Raw genomic sequence first — 22591 nt, 5'->3', positions numbered from 1 at the left:
ATCGTCTGGGCTTTCCACCCTGGTGACCTGCTGTACCTGGCTCTTTGTCCTTGCTCTACTCTTGTCTGTCTAACTGCCTACAACAGACAGATTATCAAATAGTAAACTAGGACATAAATTAATGAATTTCACTTAATGGCAAGTGATTTGAAGAAAAATGGGGTGTTGTGACTGGGGAGATAAGTTGGCCAGGATGGTTAGGGAGGGCCTTTCTTTTAAAATGTGGATTTGGAGGACGAGGAGAAACACTTCAGGTACAAGGAACAGTGAAATGAAAACTGAAGTAGAATTAAACTCGGTGCACTTAATAGAGAATGAGTGATGAGAAATTCCCTAGGATGACTCAGAACTGCCTACCACTAGTATTAAAAGATGCCAGAAGTGTTCTCCCGATTCATTTTTATCCTATTTAAAGCGCATGAACATTTATCACCCTGGATTATTTCAACTCTTCTGCAGAAATAAAAGGGTTTTCTTTTCTTTTTTTTGCAAGGTTAATTCTAATAAATTTTTCTTTCTGGATGCCTTAAACAGTTCAAATTTTTTTTTTGTTTTAACCCACAACACTAGAAATAGGTCAGGTTACTGCACTGTTCCAAAACACCTATTGTTTGAAGTTTGGATCCGTTTATTGAGGCTTCCTTGGTGATGCTGAATTGCTTGCGTTTCTTTCCTTTTCTCTTTAAGGAGGAAAGGATGCAGGTACTAATTAATTCCGGGACTAGAAGCCCAGGCAAAGGACCAGCAGAGAGCCGCAAACGTTCAGAGGCTCAGAGGTGCCAGCCATCTGTCTCCGTCCCTGTTTCCTTCTCGTTTGTGTCTTTCTCGCCCTCGTGCGCGCGCGCGCGGAGGGTGGGGGTGGAGTGAGCTTGCGCCGTACCCTCCTCCCAGCGTTCAGTGGGCCCGCCGGGCGGTGGGTGCCTCACTCGCCACCGCGGCCACGGAGCGGACGGAGGAGTCCGGCGGACGCGGCTGAGCCAGACCGACGCAGACCCGGTGGAGGGAGAGGACCACAGTGCACACGCGCCCGCCTGCCGCCATGAAGCCCCCTGCAGGTACCGGCCACCTCTCTGTGCGGCCGCGCTAGCGGGATCCAGGAGCCCCCTGCACCCTCTCGTGCGTGTGGGCGTCGGGACTTAGGCCTCAGAGCGGAGCCCAGTGACCCGCGAGCGACCGGGGCCCGGCAGAGGTGTCGGCGAGCCCGCGACCTCGTGCCCTCCGGGGCAGATGAATGAACGAGCTTCTCCAGCGCTTCGCTCGTTCAGCCAACTTCTCGTGGCTTCTGCTAAGGACGGGTCGGGCCCCGGAGTGGACTCTGGGAGAGACCATGAGTTCTAGACGGAGTTCCAGAGCCGAGACAGACGGTCAGCAAGCAAAGAAGCAAGCGAGGGCTTTAGAGAGTGGTCAGTCCGTGCGGGGGCTGGTGGCGCCTTTTTTTTTTTTTTTTTTTTTTTTTAGAGAGGGCAGTCCTGGAGGGCTTCTCGGAGGGGGCGGCGTTTCGGCTTGGACTGGATGGGGAGAAGCCGCTCTCTGCCAAGATCTGGGGCAGGAGCGTCCCAGTTGGCTGTAACCCTGAGGGCAAAAGCCTGGAGGCAGGAACACGGGTAACACATTTGCAGAGTAATAGGTCATTTTGGCTAGACGACAGCTTTTATTTTAAAGGCAGATGGGCACTATGGACGGGTTTTCATTGGGAGCGATAGGACCTGTTTGCGGTATTTTAGAAAATCGCCCAAGTTGTTGTGTGTTGCCTCCTGGAATTTTCCCTTGCCCACCTGGCCTTTCTTTCTCCAGTTCTTTCTCCAGCGCATTGCGATGGTGATGATGATAATTGTATTAATAATTGCAACTAGGGTTGTGAAGGACTCAGGACGGCAGAGGATGTTGTCTGCCTTGTTCGCTGGAGGATTGTTAGCTTGGGGACCAGGCGCGTAGGTGGTAGTCAGTAAACATTTAAGGAATGAAGGCGTCTGCTCAAGTTTTTCAAATTCTAGCTCCTCCAGGAGGTTTTCCTGACCCTTCCAGCTCATGTGGCTCTCCCAGCTTTCTGGAGCTTCTGGAGCCCTTCTTTGCCACCAAATTTGATAGGGACCTACAATCCCTTTCTGGCACTTCTGAAATTCAAAATGCTCTGCAAACAGAAAGATTTTTTTCTCAAGTTCGAAGCAGTCTTTTGGCCAGAAAATCTGACCTGTGCTGACTTAAAGGCTTTCCTTTTTCCCTCTTAGTATATATCAGTGGTTCTCAGCGAGGATGATTGTACCACCCCCGGGGACCCTGGGCAATGCCTGGGGACATCTGTGGTTGTCATGACTGGGAATGCTCCTGGCATAGAGTGGGCGGGGGGCCAGGGGTGCTGCTCAGCACCCCAGAATGCCCAGCACGGCCCCATCCCATAGAATGACCCGGCCCCCAGTGTTGATAGTGCTGTTCAAAAACTCTACCCCAAAGATACCAAACACCGGTTTGAGCCTGCAGCACCTTGCAAAGGTCCCCAGTGTTCACAGGATGGGGAGTCCAGGACACTCTGGCCCTGCTCAACTCCTGGCTGGCCAGAAGGGGAAAATGGGGCATAGCTGGGTGTTTCCTGGAGCCACCCCCTTGTTTATGGTGCGTTCCACACCCATTCTGTTCAATAACTCAACAAGTAATTTGGGACAGGTGTAGCCATTCCAGATGTACAGGGTCTTCCTGAGAAAGGAATGTGGAAGGGAAGGCTGGCAGGGTGAGGGCTCGGGACAGAGAAGACAACCTGTAGGAAGGCCCTGGAGACTGGAGAAAGCCAGTGTGGCTGGTAAAACCAGAGCAGTTGGTAAAACCAGCTGGCCAGACCTGCCATACGGGACTCAGTAGAGTCTGGACAATGTAGACCAGGGGTCAGCAAACTGCGATATAAGGGCGCACATGGTTTAGCCTTGGCTGCCACATACCACCTCCCATGTGAAATCACCTTTAGTTCATGGGCTGTATGGAATCAGGTAGGTATAGACTTTGATGAAAGGTTTGAGCTTTTTTTTTTAAATTAATCTTTATTATTGAAAGTATTACATATGCCCTCTTTTCCCCCCATTGACCCCTTCTAACTCACCCTCATCCCCCACCCCAGGCCTTCACCACCCTATTGTCTATGTCCATGGGTTACGCACATATGCATACAAGGTCTTTGGTTGATCTCTTCCCACCCACCCACCCTCCTCCACCTTCCCTCTGAGATTCCACAGTCTGTTCTATGCTTCTCTGTCTCTGGATCTGTTTTGTTCATCAGTTTATGTTGTTCATTATATTCCACAAATGAGTGAGATCATGTGATATTTATCTTTCTCTGATTGGCTTAGTTCACTTAGCATAATGCTCTCCATTTCCATCCATGCTGTTGCTCAGAAAGGTATGAACTTGAATCCTGAGTGCGGGGTGGAGTAGGGGAGAGGGGACAATGAGGCCTGGCAACCAAGTGTGCAAATTTACAAAGGTGAGGCGAGTACAGTGCACTAGTTGACAGTGTGGGAGCACAATCAGACAGTGGGCGTGAACCCCACCTCCACCACTTGTTGCCTATGATAGTGGTCTGCAAACTGCGGCTCGCGAGCCACAGGTGGCTCTTTGGCCCCTTGAGTGTGGCTCTTCCACAAAATACCGACTTCTGCTCATGGGCCACGAAGTTTCAATCGCACTGTACATGCGCGCCCGCACGTAGTATTTTGTGGAAGAGCCACACTCAAGGAGCCAAAGAGCCACATGTGGCTCGCGAGCCGCAGTTTGCCGACCACTGGCCTATGAGATCACTTGAACTCTCCAAATCTCAGGACTCATCTCATAAGACAGGCAAATGGAATGCAGAGTACAGCACTGTCCGAGAATTCAGAGAGGGGAAGAGTAGAAAACATCTTACACTCTGAACCTTACACGGAAGTTGTCAAGTGATTGCTATCAGTACAGACCACAGTCTCCTATCCAGAAGCTCTTCAGGGCTAGGGATGTTTCAGTAATCAGGGTTTTCCCCTATTTTAGAAAGGTAATACAGTGCATATGTCACGTATTGCATCCAGGGAGGCCTGGAGTGGCACCCTGTAATCAAAGTGTTCCTTCCACCTCACCCCTGTTGACATTTGGGGTCGGGTCGCTCTCTGTGGGGAGCCGTCCTGGGCCCTGTGGGGTGTTGAGCAGCATCCCTGGCCCCTACCTACTCGATGCAGTAGCATTACTCCCGGTCCTGATGGCCTCAGATGTCCCAGACGTCATTGTCCCCTGGGGCGCAGAATCGCCTTCTCTAGAGGACTGGTCGGCCTGTGCCTCCTCACAAGGCCCTCGGGCCTCACCCATCTGCAGAGAAACACAGGTCCTTTGCTGTCCCTCATTTGCCCCCCGCCACTGCCCCCCCCCCCCCGCCCCCCCCTCCCCCAGTTACTCTGACCCGAATTCTGGATTCTGGATGTGAAGCAGATGCCTGGTGCGGTGTTTTGTTCTCTGTGTAGCCTGCACAGCAGATGTCTTGGACAAGGCAGCCCCCTGCTCCGTGGTGAACTACCTGAGATGGGACCTGAGTGCCCAGCAAATAGCGGAGCTCACGGCGGAGCTCATGGAGCAGACCAAGCGCGTGTACGACCAGGTGGGCTCCCTGAAGTTTGAAGACGTGTCCTACGAGAGCACACTCAAGGCGCTGGCTGACGTGGAGGTGTCCTACACAGGTAAGTCCAGGTCAGGATCCAGGCAGGGGGCTGCTGGGCCCTTACCCTGGGGTGGCGATGGATAAGAGGTGCTGACCAAGGTAAAGGCACCCGGCAGGTGTGGCCCGTTCCCATGAGCGCCCTGCTCCCCTCGGCCACCTGGGATGATCCGTCCTCACAAGCACGTCATCTGAGGGCCCAGAGGGGACCGCAGCACCCCTCTCAGAGCCGGCTCGGGTGCCTGCCTTGAAACTGGAGCCCTTCTCACTCCTTTCCAGGCCCAGGGGGTATTTGTTTTCTCTCTGAGAACTAAACTGAGACCTGAACTTGGCTCCCTTGCTTTTCTTCTCCCCAAGGCCTCCCTGCACTTTGGGTAACCTGACGCCGTCCCCCAGCTGGCTTCTCTCCTCTGCAGGGTCTGTCTGCTTCCTTTGGGAGGAGTGAGGTGCTCAGTTAAGTAGATACAGCCTCTGCTTTCTGGAGCCCCCTTTGCAGGGGATGACAGTGTGGGGACAAAAGATCAAGGGAAGTCTCGAGGCGAAGCGTCCTGAGCCAGGAAACCCCCTGACCCCAAAGCTCGAGCAAAAGTCGTTTTCATGGGAACCGTTGGGAATCCCTGCTGCAGGATTCTCACGCGTCCCTGAGGCCTCACTGTGTCAGCTTTGCTGGTGTTGGCCAAGGGGTGAGGGCTCTGCGTCCTGCCTTTGCTTCCACTTCCCCACTTTGGGCAGATGGGCCTCAGTCTCCCCTTCTTCTCTCTCACAAGAGGTACTCGAAGGTTGAAGGATGCTAATTCCCACTTACCAGCTGTCACTCCACCCCACCTCCACTCAGTGGCCCAAGTAATTCTAAGGAAAAGTAAAATTGACTCCTGGTGCTTCTGGAGGCCAGAGTCCTGGGTGTGGCCTTCAATGCCCTGCGCTCTCAGCCCTCCTCACCCTCCCTGGGCTGTCTGCCAGCCACATGGCCTTGCCCTCGCTCGTTCCCGCCCCTCTTAGCCTGGAGTTCTTCTCACCCTCTGCGTTGCTGGATGTCAGACTGCTCTGGATCACAGGAGCCCCTTCCCTGGCCCCCCCTTTCCTGCGCCCGCTGCCTAGATTAACTCCTCACTCTGCACTGTTTGATGTTGCCCTCAGGGCATGTCAGTCTGCAAATCCCAAACCCAGATGCTGGTTCTGTCCTTTTCACTGTTCTTGGGCAGCCAGCACCAGGTCCACCCAGGGCCCCACTGTTTAATACAAGTCAGCTGAGCAGGTCAGTCCTTATCCGGCCCTCAGAGGTCTTCATGCTTCAATGAGATGCATCCAGACCATGGAAGTGACCAAGCTGTGATTTGAATTCAGGTCTCCCCAATGCACTGTGTGCTTTTATTAAAAATATTTTTATTGATTTCAGAGAGGAAGGGAGAGAGAGAGAACATCAATGATGAGAATCATCAATCGGCTGCCTCCTGCACGGCCCCCGCCAGGGATCGAGCCACAACCTGGGCATGTGCCCCTGACCGGAATCAAACCCAGGACCCCTCAGTCCACAGGCCGATGCTCCGTCCACTGCACCACGTGGGCCAGGGCAGTGTGCACTTTTTTTACATCGTTCTTTTGAGATATAATTCTTATACCATGTAAGACACCTATTGACAGCATATGTCCCAGTGGTTTTTAGTATATTTGCAGCATTGTCCACTATCACCATGATCTAATTTTAGAATATTTTTGTCACCCCAAAAAGAAGCCCCATCCCCCTCTTCCAGCAACCGGGAATCCACTCGCTATCGCTGGATCTGTCTGTCCTGGATTCCACCCTGTGATTCCACCCTGTGTGGCCTTTTGTGACTGGCTTCTCTCACTGAACGTTGTGTCCACCCACGTGGTAGTGAGTGTCCCTGCTTCAGTCCTTTTCGTGGCTGAGTAGCAGTCCCATGTGGATGGACCACATTTGTATATCCACTCACGGTCAGGGGTTGTGGGTTGTTCCCACCGTGTGGTTGTTATGAATCCTGCTGCTGTGAGCGGGAGTGCCCCGGTTTCAGTGTGGACGTGTGTTTTTGTTTCTTGTGGGTGGACACGTAGGGATATAATTACTGGGTCACATGGGTCTTCGTTAAAATTATGCTCTTATAGCCACTCCCTTCTCTATTTAACAAAGTGTGAATGTGGTCTGTAAATTATAAAATTGTAGATTTAAAATAGAGCCATCAGGCCCTAACCAGGTATCTCAGTTGGTTAGAACATCATCCCAGTGCACCAAGGTTGCGGGCTCGGTCCCTGGTCAGGGCACATACAAGAATCAACTGGTGAATGCGGAGATAGGTGGAATAACAAATGAATGGTTCTCTCTCTCTCTCTCTCTGGAATCAATATAAATAAATAAATAAATAAGACTCAACCACAAATAAGTGGGACAACAAATTGATGTCTGTGCCCTGACCGGTTTGGCTCAGTGGATAGAGCGTCGGCCTGCAGACTGAAGGGTCCCAGATTTGATTCTGGTCAAGGGCATGTACCTTGGTTGCGGGCACATCCCCAGTGGGAGGTATGCAGGAGGCAGCTGATCGACGTTTCTCTCTCATCGATGTTTCTAACTCTCTGTCCTTCTCCCTTCCTCTCTGTAAAAAAGGAAATATATATTTTTTTAAAATCGATGTCTGTTTCCCTCCTCCCCTCCCCCTCCCACCCCCATCCTCTCTCTCTCTCTGTCTAAAATCAATACGAAAAATATGTTAAATAAAATAGAGCTATCAGCAGCGGCGGCTCTTTTTCTAGAATGGAATCCCGTCAGCCTCTCCTGGTCCTGTCATACGTCCCTGTTACAGTCCTTGGCGTGGAGCAGCGTGAGCTAAATCTGTTTCTATTTGGACTGTGAGATCCCGAGGACATGGGTGACAGCACTGATTTCTCTGTTCCGGTGCCCAGCCCAGGGCCCCGTGTGGGGAATGCTCACAGGACAGATCAACAAAGAGGGATGAGCTCTGTGCCTGGGGTGTGAGGTCAGCACTTGCGGGTTCATCCGGGACCCTGTTTCACAGTTGTCCCATTATCTCCCTGTTTTAGTTCAGAGGAATATCCTTGACTTCCCCCAGCACGTTTCTCCATCCAAGGACATTCGGACAGCCAGCACGGAGGCAGACAAGAAGCTGTCTGAGTTTGACGTGGAGATGAGCATGAGGCAGGATGTGTACCAGAGGATCGTCTGGCTGCAGGTGAGGATGCTGCGAAGACATGGCACTGGGCACATCATCAATCGGCTGCTCCTGCACGGCCCCTACTTGGGATCGAGCCCGCAACCTGGGTCTGGGCCCTGATCGGGAATTGAACTGGCAGCCTCTTGGCTCCTGGGTCGACCTCAACCACTGAGCCACACTGGCCAGGCACTCCCCTGGTTTTAAAAGGCAGAAAACTGTGGAGTTTCAGAGATGGAAGGTGGGAATGACTGCATAGCAGTGTAAATGGACTTAATGCCACTGAGCTGTGCATTTGAAAGTGGTTAAAGTGGTAAGTATTATCTATTTTGCCACAATTTAAAAAAAAATTTCAAGAATGACAGACAGCCCTAGCTGGTTTGGCTCAGTGGATAGAGCTTCAGCCTGCAGACTGGGGGGTCCCGGGTTCAATTCTGGCCAGGGGCATGTGCCCGGATTGCGGGCTCGATCCCCACTGGCAGGAGACAGGCAATCAATGACTCCCTCATCATCATTGATGTTTCTATCTCTTCCTCTCCTTTCCTCTCAAATCAAAAAAAGAAATATATTTTTTTAAAAATGACAAATGGAGCCCTAACTGGTTTGGCTCAGTGGATAGAGCGTCGGCCTGCGGACTCAAGGGTCCCAGGTTCGATTCCGGTCAAGGGCATGTACCTTGGTTGTGGGCACATCCCCAGTGGGGAGTGTGCAGGAGGCAGCTGATCGATGTTTCTCTCTCATCAATGTTTCTAACTCTCTATCCCTCTCCCTTCCTCTCTGTAAAAAAATCAATAAAATATTTTAAAAAAAAATAAAAATAAAAATGACAAATGGAGAGGAATGAAAAAAAAAGACAGTATGAAAATCCTAGGACTCCTTACGCCTTTCCCGCATCCACCATGTCCTTGCACTCTCCTGACCTTGTTGGGTGTTACTCAGAGTCGGTGTCCTGTCTCCCTCTGAGGTGAGCAGGTTCCAGAGGCCTGTGCTGGCGACACAGCACGAGTGTGGGGCCGTCTCCAGCCGGTGCTCTTCTCAGCAGGACAGGGGTCTTCACTGCCCATGACGGAGCGCTGGTAGCGGTGACACACACGCTCTTCATGCCGCTCTTTCACTCCCTTTTGGTTTTTGGTTTTTGTTTTTTGGTGTGTTTTTTAATCCTCACCCAAGGATATTTTTCCATTGATTTTTTTTTTTTTTTAAGAGAAAGAGGGCGAGACAGAGAGAACTGTTGATGTGAGAGAAACATCGATTGGTTGCCTCCTGTTGGCAACCTGACTAGGGCTTGGGCCAGGGAGGAGCCTGTAACCCAGGTATGTGCCCTTGACTGGAATCGAACCCAGGTCCCTTTCGTCCGCAGGCCAGCGCGCTATCCACTGAGCAAAACTGGCTAGGGCTCGTTCATTCCCTTTAAATGTGCTGACACGCTGGGCTCAGGATCGGCATGCTTTGGTGCGTGTGCAGGCGCAGGCCTGGGGAAGCACAGCTGTATTGTTGTTGTTTTCATTGAAATTCTTATTGAGACAATTACAGGCCCACATGCAGTTGTGAGAAACGATTCAGAAAGGCCTCATCTACGCTTTGTCCGATTTTCCCCAGGGTATGGTTCTGTGGGACCCGAGTGAACCTCACAAGCAGGGTATTGCCCGCTCACCTATTCCTTTGGAAGGGCTCACTTGCTGCATGCCCTCTGGGCTGGTCGCAGTCTGTGCCACGCCAGAGAGCAAGCACCTGGGTGCAGGTTCTGTGTGGACTCACGGCTTCGTTCTCTGGGATAAATGCCCAGGAGGGCAGTTGCTGAGTCATACGGTCATTGTACGGTTCTCTTTTCAAGAAGCCACCAGCCTGTTTTGCAGAGTGGCTGGACTCTCTTACCTAACCTCACCAGCATCTGAATGAGCCGGTCTCTCTGCTGCCTCTCAGCCCGTGGCACTGACATGATTCTTCACTGTAAATAGAACTTGTTCTTTTTCTAGGAAAAAGTTCAGAAGGACTCACTGAGGCCAGAGGCAGTGCGGTACCTGGAGCGACTGATCAAGCTTGGCCGAAGGAATGGGCTCCACCTGCCAGAGGAAACTCAAGAAGTGAGTGCCAGTTGTGGGGGTGGGGGTGGGGGGGTCCCATGCCTTCCTGCGCCCATCTGAGGGCCCATCCTCTGGCCTAATGCTGCCTGAACCCTGTGGTGGGAGATCTGTCTAGAGCAGCTCTCTCTCTGCACCTGCCCTGCTCTCAGTTCTCCAGGGTCATGGGGGGCTTCCCCAGGGTCACAGGACTCCCTCAGCGAAGGGGGGAGTGCAGGCTGAATCAGGCACCTCCCTGCATGCCACCTTATTCAGCTGTCCCCATGCGTTGGCTGCAGTGGTATTAAGGAAAAGCTCATTGCTCCTGTGTCTCCTCCACCCTCAGTACCAGGCTACAGCACGCTTCCCTGCTGATGCCAGATGTGTGAGGATCCCACATGAAGGAACTTTCTGGCACCGGCTGGGTGTCCTACACGTTAACTCCGATCTGACACTTTGTACCAGGAAAGGCATCAGGTTCCGCAGGGTCAGGTTCAGCCCCACAGGCCTGCCCCTACCTCAGACCTGTGATATGAATTGGAGGGTCCCATGGCCCCTCCTTAGACTAGATTAATTTCCTAAGTGGCTTGCAGAACTCAGAGGACCCGTTACTCACAAGATCTCTGGCTTAGTGTAAAGGTTATGACTCGGCAATAGCAGATGAAGAGATGCAAAGGCCGAGGTAAGGGGAGGGGCTTGGAGCTCCCATGCCCTCCCTGATGCACTTCCCTCCCCACATCTGCGTGTGTTCACCAACCCCAGGAGCTTTCTGAGCTGATCCTTTCGGGAGGTTTCATTACATTTGCACGATTGATGAAATCAGTGGCCCTTGGAGACATTTCAACCTCCAGCCTCCAGCCCCTCTCCCCTCCCAGAATTTGGGGAATGGGGTGGGACTAAAAATTTGATCCATCCTGTGACTCGGGGCGTTTTGGAAGTGGGCTCGTTAGCATAAACGCAGCTGTGGTGGAAGGGCTCCTGTCACTTCTGTGCCCCTGGGCCTCTTTCACTTGGCAAATTCCAAGGGTTTAGGAGCCACGTGTCCGAAACGGGGCCAAGTCCAAATGCACGTTTCTTATTGTGTCACAGTATCGCAGAGAGAGGTGACCCCTGTTGCCCAGCTGGGAACCGAGGCTGCTCCCAGTCCTGTGGTTGATGGGGTGGCGTCTGCCTTCACCCTCGTTCCCTCTTCTCTCCCCACGCCAGGCAGCCCTGGGGCTTCCAGCGGATTCACCCAGGGGCGCAGGCACTTCCCTTGTGCCCTGCGTCACTCCCTCACCCAGATGGGTCAGATTTTAACTGTTTCTGAAAACCAAATGGACCCTGAAAGGGCAAACATTGGACTCGGTTGGGATGTCCAAAGCTTAAGCTGCAGACTCTGGGGATAATTCCTCAGTAGGAGGGTCCAGAAGGCTCTTGGCTGGGGACCCAAACAGATGGGGTCACCCCTCGAATCCCTGCGTCATGAGGTTGCTCAGCGCAGCAGACAGGTGCTTGTGCCGAAAACCTCCTGTTTCCCCACCTTGTCTGCCTCCTCTCCTGTCAGTGGGAGCCCCAACCCTGAGGGTATCTTAATGGCAGTGCTCCCCGCTCACGGCTCTTCTCTCTCTCAGAAAATCAAAGGCATCAAGAAGAAGCTGAGTCTCCTGTGCATTGACTTCAATAAGAACCTGAATGAGGACACGACCTTCCTGCCCTTTACACGAGAGGAGCTGGGTACGTGGAGGGCCGTGTGGGGGCGGCAGCCATGTCGACGGCCAGCCTCAGGGGCATGGTCTCGGGGAGACCCTCCAGGACCGCTGCCTCCGCCCTCGGAGGCTGAGCATTTGTCCGACCCCCCGGGCAAGGGGGTTTTTCCGCTTGGAGCGCTCGGTGTTTTGGAATCTACGGTTCTAGTCCTTCCTGGAGAGGCCGTGTTCTGTCTGTTGAGATTCTGGCCCCGCGACATCAGGTTCTGGCCCTGTCTGCTGGGACATCAACCTGACACTCGCCCCTCTTTATTATTTTTATTGTTTAAAATCTTACAAAATGAAGGGGATAGACTGAATCAGTGGTTCCCGAGCCTGGCTGTATGCGGGAATTTTGAAGGGTTGGGGCTTAGGTGTCCTTCCTAGTTTTTACTCTTTCCTCCACTTCCCTTTTCCTGCATATTTTATTTTGAAAAATTTCACGCCCATGGGAAAGTGAAAAGGATGGCGCTGTGGAGAGCCCTGCGCACTTCACCTGTCCTCACCCTCTGCTAGTGTCCGCTCCCCTCTGCTGATGCTGTGCGTGTGTTATTTCTGAACCTCTGAGAGCGACTTGTCGGCCTCCTGGCGCTTCAGCAGGAAGAGGGGTGTTCTCCTGTGTCATCGGTGTAGACCTCACACTCAGGAAACAGCATCGAACAGAGCCGTGGAGAGTGCGGATGGGTTTCCCCACATCAGCTCTCCGCAAGGTGCCCTCTCTCCCATCTGGGATCCGCTTAGTTTTGTGACTCGTCAGGCTCCGTTCCTGTCGAACAGTTGCTCAGCCTTTTGCAATTTCCCCCCATCTTCCCCAACATTGACCGTTTTGAAAACCAGGCCAGTGGCTGTGCAGCGGCCCGTGAGAGCCCCTGACGAGGCTGTGTGTCCTAAGCAGTGGTGCCTCGTGCAGTGTGGCATCACGTTACGTAAGATCCGGTTCTGTGAGTCCAGCAGCCTTTGCCTGGGAGGTGGCCAGGGTGCAGGGTCCTCACTGAGGGTGGCTGCACTACACAGAGACCCAGGGACACGCATTTCCTGGAACAAGGACTCACAGACTGATCCCCACTACGCTCTGCCTCCCCTCACTCTCATTCAGTCCTCGCCGTGTCCCGGACAACAAGTCCCACCATGTGGCTCCTAACATTTCAGAAAGCCGCCGTGTTTCCCGGTGAAAGGGTAATCCCTGGCCTCTGGAATTCAGGAACGAATCCACTCAACCTCACTGTACATGGGACTGCCTTGCGGTCTGTCTGTCCAGCCTGAGGGCCTCGCTGTGTGGGACTGGCCTCTGGCCTCCTGTGTGGGCAGCTTGAATCCCCAGCATGTGGAGCAGGTGACTGTTCGCCCTGCCTGGCCTCAGAAACCGTGTCTCGCGGGGTGGGGCCTGTGGCAGCGGCTGGGACACGTCTGGCCAGCCTGGCAGGGTCCGGCCTGTCTGCAGGTCCGGCTGAGCAAGGCTGTGGCACTTGTTTATTTTTTTCTGTTTGCAAAAAGGATACGTGGTGTTATTTTACCAAAATACAGACAACGTATCTCTTTCTATATGTATCCTTTCCTCTCCCCCCGACTGCTCCCTCCCTGCCCATGAATCTTAATTACTGGATTAGGTGATGGTCTGCCAGCTGTGGCCATTGTGACATGACCAGCTTTCCCTTCATGATCAGTAATTTCTCAAGAGAAGCTTTGAGACCACTGCCCACCACATTCCCACCCCAGTGCAGCACCCATGGGGGCTTTCTAACTCCATCCATCTTTGTACATGTGTTAGTTGATTTTTCATAAGTCAGAGCTTTCCCTTACCCCCATTTATTGATTTATTTATATCAGTGTGGACTATAAATCCTACTTCATTCAATGGGTTATGGTCTACTGCTGTCGTTATTTATGTTGATGCTAAGGTTGTCCTAGTATGACTTTAAGGGGCCGATTCAAGCATGCCATATCCCTGTTAGTCTTTGAGCACCTTTTTTTTTTTTTTTAATTAATATGTTTTATTGATTTTTAGACAGAGAGGAAGGGAGAGGGATAGAGAGATAGAAACATCAATGCTGAGAGAGAATCATTGATTGGCTGCCTCCTGCGTGCCCCACACTAGGGATCAAGCCTGAAACCTGAGCCTGTGCCCTGACCTCCTGGTTCATAGGTCGATGCTCAACCACTGAGCTACACCGCCTGGGCATGAGCACCTTCTTTTTGACACAAGATGTTCTAGGCTCATTCCGTCCTTTCCGGTGAGGTGGGAACCCTGAAGGCGCCAGTCCGAGGGCATTGCACCCAGTTCCCTGGCATGGAGGGACAGGTCAGGAGAGGCGGCTGTCGCCGCAGGTTAGGCCACTGGGGAGGGGCGTTGCTGCCTAGTGGGGGCACAGTCAGGGCTGCTGGTCCCATTCCCAGCTCAGCCCTCCCGCCGTGTCCGCGCTGGTCTTTGAAAGCCCCCCAATGTGGTTCACAGGAGGCCTTCCTGAGGACTTCCTGAACTCTCTGGAGAAGACTGAGGATGAGAAATTCAAAGTCACCCTCAAGTACCCTCACTATTTTCCTCTCCTGAAGAAATGCCACGTCCCTGAGACCAGACGGAAGGTGGAGGAGGCCTTCAACTGTCGGTGCAAGGAGGTGAGGGCGGTGCCGGGTCCGGCTGCGGGGCCCGCCTCAGGCTCTGTCCTTGGAACAGTCGTGTCTGGAACTGGGAGGCGCGGGGCCTGTTCAGTCTGTTCAGAGCAGGGGTTGGCAGCGGTTCTCAACCTGTGGGTCGCGAACAGTGCAAATACATCCTGCATATCAGATATTTACATGACGATTCATAACAGTAGCAGCATTACAGTTATGAAGGAGCAATGAAAATGATTTTATGGTTGGGGGTCACCACACCATGAGGAGCTGTGTTAAAGGGCCGCGGCGTTAGGAAGGTTGAGAACCGCTGGTTAGAGCGTCTGTCCCGAGCTCATCCCGCTTCTGTCGTGCGTCTCCCACTTAAATCTCACCGACGCCCTCTTTTCTTCAGCTGTCCCCCATGTTCCCGCCTAAGCAGTGAATTTAGGGCAGCGGTTCTCAACCTGTGGGTCACAACCCCTTTGGGGGTCGAACGACCCTTTCACAGGGATCACCTAAGACCATCGGAAAACACATATATAATTACATATCGTTTTTGTGATTAATCACTATGCTTTAATTGTGTTCAATTTGTAACAATGAAACTGGGGGTTACCACCACATGAACTGTATTAAAGGGTCGCGGCATTAGGAAGGTTGAGAACCACTGGGTTAGAGGGTCTCGAGCTCAGGACTGGATAGGGGTTAGCGTCCCCTTGTCTCCATTCCCATCCTGGCCCCCAGGCTTGACCTGAGAGGCAGAGCGGGGCGGGGAGAAGGGGAGGGAGGAATAGGCAGAGTCCAGGTCCCAGGGGACAGGGCATGCTGACTGGCACTGCTGGCCCCCAGCCTTGAGTCCCCTCATGTGACTGGAAGCTCTCCACTCACCTTCCCAGTGTAGTTTCTTTCCTGTGCACCAGCCGTGCCAGTGGGAGTGTTCTGTTCTGAATGGACTTCTGTCTCTCCGTGCAAGTGAATCAGACGGGTTTCATGTTGTGTTGGCCCCATGAGCTTGGCTGACTGGGTTGGCTGCCTGGAGGTGCCAGTAGAGATGTGGTGCAGCCTTGAGGCCTGGACCAGGCCCTTGGTGGGGGCACCCGGTGCACAGTGCCTGCTGGAGGCCGCCCTGGAGAGCCCCGGCCCCACATTGCTTTCCACTTGGCTTCGGCACCCTTCATGGTTCACACCCTTTGTGTTTCCAAAGGAGCTGAGGGTGACAGCTCGTGTGCCAGGACAGAAACAAGAGTGTAGAGACCCAGGCCAAGGGCAGGAGGGTGGGAAAGCAGGTGCGGAGGGAGCCAGCCAGGGCCTGAGCAGCCCTGCAGCTGCTGAGGCCCATTCGGGGGGTAGGGTGCTGGCCTGGGATCCCCACAGGCGGGAGCGGCACCTACAGGCCCGCCCACTTGTCGGTTCCAGGAGAACTGTGCCATCCTCCGGGAGCTGGTGACCCTGCGGGCCCAGAAGTCCAGCCTGCTGGGCTTCGGTACGCACGCTGACTACGTCCTGGAGATGAACATGGCCAAGACCAGCCAGACGGTGGCCACTTTCCTAGGTAACCGGCCTTCCTCCGCCTCCCGTGTACTGTTCTTGACTGTGACGAAATGGTGCTTCTGAGAGCCCCATCCTGTCCACCCTGAGGCGGGCGTCCCTATGACGCCTCTGACCCCTGTGTTTGACCTGAGGGATCCTAATCTCATGGATGAGCATTGGGGCTCTGAGGCGAGGCCTGCACCTGGCCCTGCTCTGCCCTTCGGGGTGTGAGGCCTGGATAAAGCGGCTCACATGTGGCTGTTGTTTCCTCCTTGTGAAAGCGAGACCTGTGATCTCTCCCGGGGCTGCGGTGGGTGACACGGTGCTGGCCTCCCTCAAGCTTTTGTCTCAGGCCCGTCCTTCCCATGCGGGGCACCAGGGCCCTGAGAGCTGGAGAAAGCCAAGGCCGGCAAGTGGGGGTGAGAATGGGCAGCTCTGGTGTGCCCGCTGCAGGGAGGTAGCCTTGCCTTTCCCCTCTGTACCCCCAGACGAGCTGGCACAGAAGCTGAAGCCCCTCGGGGAGCAGGAGCGGGCGGTGATCCTGGAGCTGAAGAAGGCCGAGTGTGAGAAGCGGGGCCTGGACTTCGATGGGCGGATCAATGCCTGGGACATGCGCTACTACATGAACCAGGTGGAGGAGACGTGCTACAGCGTGGACCAGAACCTGCTCAAGGAGTACTTCCCCATGCAGGTGGTCACCAGGGGGCTGCTGGGCATCTACCAGGAGTTGCTGGGGCTGACCTTTGACCTGGAGGAGCACGCCGCTGTGTGGCACGAAGACGTGAAGCTGTACTCAGTGAGGGACACGGCCTCAGGAACTGTCATCGGGAAATTCTACCTGGACCTCTACCCCCGGTGCGTGTGAGCTGGGGCGGAAGGGTCGGGGGCCAGGAGCCAGGAGCGTTCATACCTCTGGGGATGTGTGCACTCCCTCCTCAGCTGAGAGCCCTCAGGGTGTCTGTTAGCCTCAGCTGGCAGGTGGGTTAATGGAGGGATGCAGGGTCAGGTAGTGGCAGAATTGGGGACCAGCCTGGGGTCGCTACCCCTCTGGGCCAGTTAGCAAGCAGAGCAGACCCCCAGCCAGGCCTGACCCTGCCCCCTCCCTCCCCCCATAATCCCCAGGGAAGGCAAGTATGGGCACGCAGCCTGCTTTGGCCTGCAGCCAGGCTGTCTGCGACAAGACGGGAGCCGCCAGATCGCCATCGCGGCCATGGTGGCCAACTTCACCAAGCCCACCCCGGATGCCCCCTCCCTGCTGCAGCATGATGAGGTGGAGACCTACTTCCATGAGTTTGGGCATGTGATGCATCAGCTCTGCTCTCAGGTGGGTGTGGGGCCAGGGGCTGGCAGGGAAGAAGGGCAGGGGCGCCCCCCCTGCGCCTGGTGGTTAGTGGGTCTGGAGGCAGTTTTCTCCGTGTTGGATTCTTCATGTGGCATTGCCATGGATAGGGTAATACCCTGTTGAATTCATTTCCATCACAAAGCCCCACAGGGTTGGCTTACACAACAGAAATGTCTGATGTCCTGGTGCTGGAGGCTAGAAGTCCGGGGTCAGTGTGGGGGCAGGGTTGGTGAGCTCTCTCTCCTGGGTGTGTAGATGCCAGCTTTTCCACATGTCCTCACATGATTGTCCCTCTGTGTGTCTGTGTTCTGATCTTTTCTTATAAGACAGTGGTCATATTGGATTTGGATTAGGGCCTATCCTAGTGACCTCATTTAATCACCTCTTAAAGATCCCATCTCCATGCATAGTCATATTCTGAGGTCTTGAAGGTCAGGATTCCAATATATGAATTTTGGAGAGACACAGGCCATAATAGCTCTCAGAGAACTGTTACGTTAGTGAAGATAAAATACATATGTAACATGCTTAGAGTAGTGTTCATGCCAGCCTCATCTACTGGTAGCTCACATTAAGAAACATGCATGATCCTGTGAAAGCCAGCGATGACAGCCAGAGCACATGTTGCAGGACCCAGACACAGAGCTGGCTCTGGATTCCGTGTGCACTCACTCAGCCCAGTGAGAGGTGGCTCTGGATTCAGTGCACACTCACTCAGCCCAGTGAGAGGTGGCTCTGGATTCAGTGCACACTCACTCAGCCCAGTGAGAGGTGGCTCTGGATTCAGTGCACACTCACTCAGCCCAGTGAGGAGGGCGTGGGGCAGACATGGAACCTTAGGAAGTTGAAGCAACTTCCCCATAGAGGCCCTCAGTCCATAGAGGACTCACCTGGGTGTTCTGGGCCCCCAGCCTGGTGTCCGGGCCACGGGACCCAGCTGTGCGCATGGCCCCTCTCACACACCCCTTCCTCCTGATAACAAAAATGTGCTTGGGGGCTAAATGGGAGTGGGTGGGAACTGGGTGCTCAGTGATTTTTAGTCAGTTCACCAAGCTGTACAGCCATCGTCACTGTCCAGTTCTGTAATATTCCATCGCCCCCAAAAGATCCTCCTTGCCCATTAGCTGTCACTCCCCACTCTGCCCACCCCCTCCCAGCCGCTGGCAGCCACTAATCCACCCTCTCTGGATGCGCCTGTGTGGACACGTCACACTGATGGACTCACACACTGGGTGGCCTTTTGTGTCTGGCCTCTCACGGGCATCATGTGTGCAAGGTCCGTCCATGTTGCAGTGCGTGTCGGTGCCTCACTCCTTTTCATGGCGAGTCATGTTCCAGCGTGTGGATGGGCCACTATGAATGTGACCATGTGTCCCCCTCTCCCAGGCCCCCTGCCTCACTGAGGGCCCGGATAGGGCTCCTTAACCAGTTAGCTGCCACAAGCGTCTGTAGACGCAAGCGGCGGGCCTTCTTTAATTAAATTCCAAGTATCGTGGCACTTAACTGGCTAAATCTCTCAGCAGCTTGTTTGGCTGATTAGCTGCCAGACCCAGGTTTTGGCTGCACTGGATCAAGTGCTATTTTTCAGGAAAAATCTCAGACACCCAAAAGTGGACAAGAATACAGTGTACCTTCCAGCATCTGTCATCAGGTTCCACTGTTTCCAGGCTTTGGCCTTTGGGGGACAGGCTTTTTGAGAGTGTTGGCTTCGTGGGTGGGAGAGGGAAGCTGGGTGGCCAGCAGGGAACATGGGTGCTCTCTGCCTCCCAGTGTGTCCCTGGCTGAGACAGGTCAGCCAGCAGCTGCCCGAGGAAACGTGCTAGTCCCCATCCTCGGCCACGCCTCATGGTGTGGGGGAGGAAGGGCCCCGCCTAGGATGTTATCCACCCGCCCAGGTGTGCCATGACCTGTGTGCCGGATAAGGCCAGGTGGACAGGAGCTGGCCAAGCAGGGTATGGCATGCCTGGGCTCTCTGCCTCGTCCCCACAGGCGGAGTTTGCCATGTTCAGCGGGACGCATGTGGAGCGTGACTTTGTGGAGGCGCCTTCTCAGATGCTGGAGAACTGGGTCTGGGAGAAGGAGCCGCTGCTCCGGATGTCGCAGCATTACAGGACGGGCAGCGCCATCCCCCAGGAGCTGCTCGAGAAGCTTATCAAGTCCCGGCAGGCCAACACAGGTGTGTCCTAACGCGCCCCGCCTCTGTAGCCCTCATCCCTGAGGCCAGGGAAATAGGGGAGTTCTTGGTGCCCCTGCTGCAGCCTGCGAGGCCCGGGTATGCCCGCGGGGATTTCTGGGCTGCCCCGACTGGAGGGCTGGGCAGAGCACGGGGCCAGCCTCCCATCTCCTTCCTCCTGACTAGGTCTCTTCAACCTGCGCCAGATCGTCCTGGCCAAGGTGGACCAGGCCCTGCACACGCAGAAGGCCGCCGAACCAGCCGAGGAGTATTCCCGCCTCTGCCAGGAGATCCTTGGGGTCCCAGCCACGCCAGGTAGCTGCCCGTGGGCCTGGCCCACCTCGGAGGTTAGGGGGTCTCTGTCCTCTGGGCCAGAAAAGACCTCGCGCCGCATGAAGGGAGTTGGGACAGTTTATAGGTTCAGCTGACCGGAGAGAAGCAGGCGGCCCCTGGCCTCCCTCCTGCTTTGCGTTCCCAGACCTTGGCTCCAGTGCGGAGCCTGATGGGCAGCTGGTGTGGGTGACTCCATCCTTCCTCACTGGCTCTGTGTCCCTTCCATGTCCACAGTGCCTTCCTGCGCCTCCTCGGGGCGACCTCCCACACATGGCTTTGTGAAAAGCCGGGAGGCGCAGGAAATACGAGTGATCTCATACTCTGGGGATGACAGTAAACAAGGTTATTTTTGCTTTTTAAAATTTATTTTATTGATTTTTTACAGAGAGGAAGGAGAGTAATAGAGAGTTAGAAACATTGATGAGAGAGAAACATTGATTAGCTGCCTCCTGCATGCCCCCTACTGGGGATGTGCCCACAACCAAGGTACATGCCCTTGACCGGAATCGAACCTGTGACCCTATAGTCTGCAGGCCAACATTCTATCCACTGAGCCAAACCGGTTAGGGCAGTAGACAAGGTTTTGATGTGTATCCTCCATGTGACTGTGTGTCCTTGTACATATGTACATATGAGCACACTCAATAAACATACATGAAGGTAATTGAGATTTAATGTAAATAGTGTAGCATTGGTTTACTGTTTCTTGAGCATTTAAAAACCCTTCAAAAGTGTCTTTTTTTTTTTTAATGTTTTATTGTTTTTTACAGAGAGGAAGGGAGAGGGATAGAGAGTTAGAAACATCGATGAGCTAGAAACATCGATCAGCTGCCTCCTGCACGCCCCCTACTGGGGATGTGCCCACAGCCAAGGTACATGTCCTTGAGGGGAATCGAACCTGGGACCCTTCAGTCCGCAGGCTGACACTCTACCCACTGAGCCAAACCGGTTAGGGCTCAAAAGTGTCTTAATCGACACATGTTCTCTGTTGTGTGGGCGAGCCTTGCCTTATCCCAGGGTCTCCCAACATTGAACCCTGGGCGGTGGCAACTTGCGTTGTTGAAATGCTGCAGGTGAGCCCCCTGCACGTCAGCAGCTGCCAGGCACAGGCTGATTGAGTTCCTCTGGCCAAGTCCCCTGGCCCTGCTTTCTGGGAGTGTCAGGGCAGGTTCCCCCTTCCAGGTGCGAGTATCTCTGAAGTGGCTGCTCTGAAACCCCCTCTTATTGGGGGGAGTCGGGGACCAGGCCAGGGCACAGCAATAGCCTCATGTGTCTTCCCAGGGACCAACATGCCTGCGACCTTCGGCCACCTGGCGGGCGGCTACGACGCACAGTACTACGGCTACCTGTGGAGCGAGGTGTACTCCATGGACATGTTCCACACACGCTTCAAGCAGGAGGGCGTCCTCAATGGCAAGGTGAGGGGAGGGCGTCCAGTGCTGCTCCCTGCTGCCCAGGACCGAGAACAGTTGCCTTTGGCCTCGGGCCTGAGAGCCTGTGCAGCAGCCCTGGCAGGGCAGGGCACCGGGCAGAGTCGGGCCCCCCTTTGGCTCTTCAGGTCTCCACCTGAGACCCTGTGGGGCTCGGGGCTCAGCCAGTTTCCCAGCCCTTTGTTTAGTCACAGCAGAGGCTCAGGACAGGGTTCCTGCAGGCACACTGTGTGCACGTTCAGTCTTACACACACACTTGCACACTTGCCCTGAGATCCCCATCAAAGTCAGCCCACACTCCCTCGTGATGTTGATGTGGGCGCCCATAGGCCCCCTGGGAGCCGGGGAGGGATGCTGGAGGACCCTCGACAGCCCCGCCCCCCGTCCCCCCTGCAGGTCGGCTTGGACTACAGAAGCTGTATCCTGAGACCGGGTGGCTCCGAGGACGCCAGCGTCATGCTGAAGCTCTTCCTGGGTCGTGACCCCAAGCAGGACGCCTTCCTCCTGAGCAAAGGCCTGCAGGTGGAGGGCAGCAAGCTGCTGGCCTGCTGATGAGCCCGGGGGTCCCGCCAGCCCTGGATGGGGGCTCTAGCTCCCGCTGCCCTGGTGCCTTAGCTCCCAGCCTGGAAACGGTGGGAGACGGTGGCCTCCAGCTCAGCGTCCCGGGGAGGGAGGGGCAGGGTGAGAGAGGGGCCGTTCTCTCTGGTCATTTCTCATAGCCAGTGTCCATGACCCCACTCAGTGGCCAGCCTGGGCTGAAGAGAGCTCGTCCTCAAGATGTCCGGGGAGCACTTGTGTCCGGGCAAGCCTTCCTCTTTGTTGCACTAATATAGCCCCTTCCTGGTCATTTGTCCTAGGAAAGGGATGGGTTCTTTGAAATTCATCCATTAAAAAAAAAAGGAAAAAAGAGACTGCTCTGTTCTCTGACGCCTGTCCTTTCTGCACGGAATAGTGGAACATCGGTTTCCACCTTGTGATCGGTGTGGGTCCCTAGGAAGAGTTCCCATTAAGCCCTGACCTGGCGATCAGCCTGGGGGACAGGGCAGTTGCCGGCAGCTCCGTCTGTGCTGGAGCATTCTGGATTGTGACCGTGTGGGTCCCTGGGAGGCCGCTGAGCTGTTGGAGTGACTGCAGCAGGGGGGGTGGGGCGTGTGGAGCTGGGGTGCCAGGGTCGCTCACCAAGAGGTGTGTTTCCTGCCAGCCTGTCACCTAGCACGGTTCTGGGAAAACCCTCGTCCCCGGGCAGCGCTGGGTAATGTGGGGCTGAGGCTGCCCACAGTGTGCAGCAGCCGCTGTCTGCCCTCGGCCCGTGGTAAGTCCCGTGCTGGACTTCTCTTCTGGCCCAGTGGCCACGCTGGGTTTGCAGTTTGACAGGAGCTGGTTTCTGTTGGGACACAGCTGCTGGCAGCCCTTTCTTGTCCACATGACCTTGAGGACTGAAAGGCAGGTGTGCCCTGTCCTACTTGCCACTCAGGCTGGCTGTTAGCAATGTGGAAAGCCTAGGCCACGAGGAAGGATGGCCTTCCTGGGCTCTCCGGTAATTGTTCAGAAAGGCCGTAGTCATT

The 22591-nt window shown here is 54.6% G+C and overlaps 1 protein-coding gene across 1 annotated transcript; it reads left to right on the top strand.

The window, feature by feature from the left end:
• Nucleotides 1–889: 889 nt before the first annotated feature.
• THOP1 (thimet oligopeptidase 1) lies at nt 890–21916 on the top strand. The gene is made up of 13 exons (XM_081093037.1): nt 890–1055; nt 4473–4685; nt 7715–7863; nt 9819–9926; nt 11516–11618; nt 14082–14242; nt 15635–15770; nt 16237–16603; nt 16871–17072; nt 19080–19266; nt 19450–19578; nt 20878–21014; nt 21423–21916. Exons 1-13 carry the CDS (start codon nt 1040–1042, stop codon nt 21576–21578), a joined length of 2064 nt encoding a protein of 687 aa, XP_080949163.1. The 5' UTR covers nt 890–1039; the 3' UTR covers nt 21579–21916.
• The last annotated feature ends 675 nt before the right edge of the window (nt 21917–22591 follow it).

This window comes from Myotis nattereri (genome assembly GCF_964212035.1).
Source record: "Myotis nattereri genome assembly, chromosome: 5".
Lineage (NCBI taxonomy): Eukaryota > Metazoa > Chordata > Mammalia > Chiroptera > Vespertilionidae > Myotis > Myotis nattereri.
Note: the sequence above shows the minus strand (reverse complement) of the source record. Positions and strands in the feature narration are given on the sequence as shown.

Bases quoted from the DNA above. Each gene is read 5' to 3' on its own strand.
- THOP1 (XM_081093037.1), top strand. The intron at 4,686-7,714 runs GTAAGTCCAGGT...TCCCTGTTTTAG, and splicing joins CGTGGAGGTGTCCTACACAG to TTCAGAGGAATATCCTTGAC. The intron at 19,579-20,877 runs GTAGCTGCCCGT...GTGTCTTCCCAG, and splicing joins TGGGGTCCCAGCCACGCCAG to GGACCAACATGCCTGCGACC.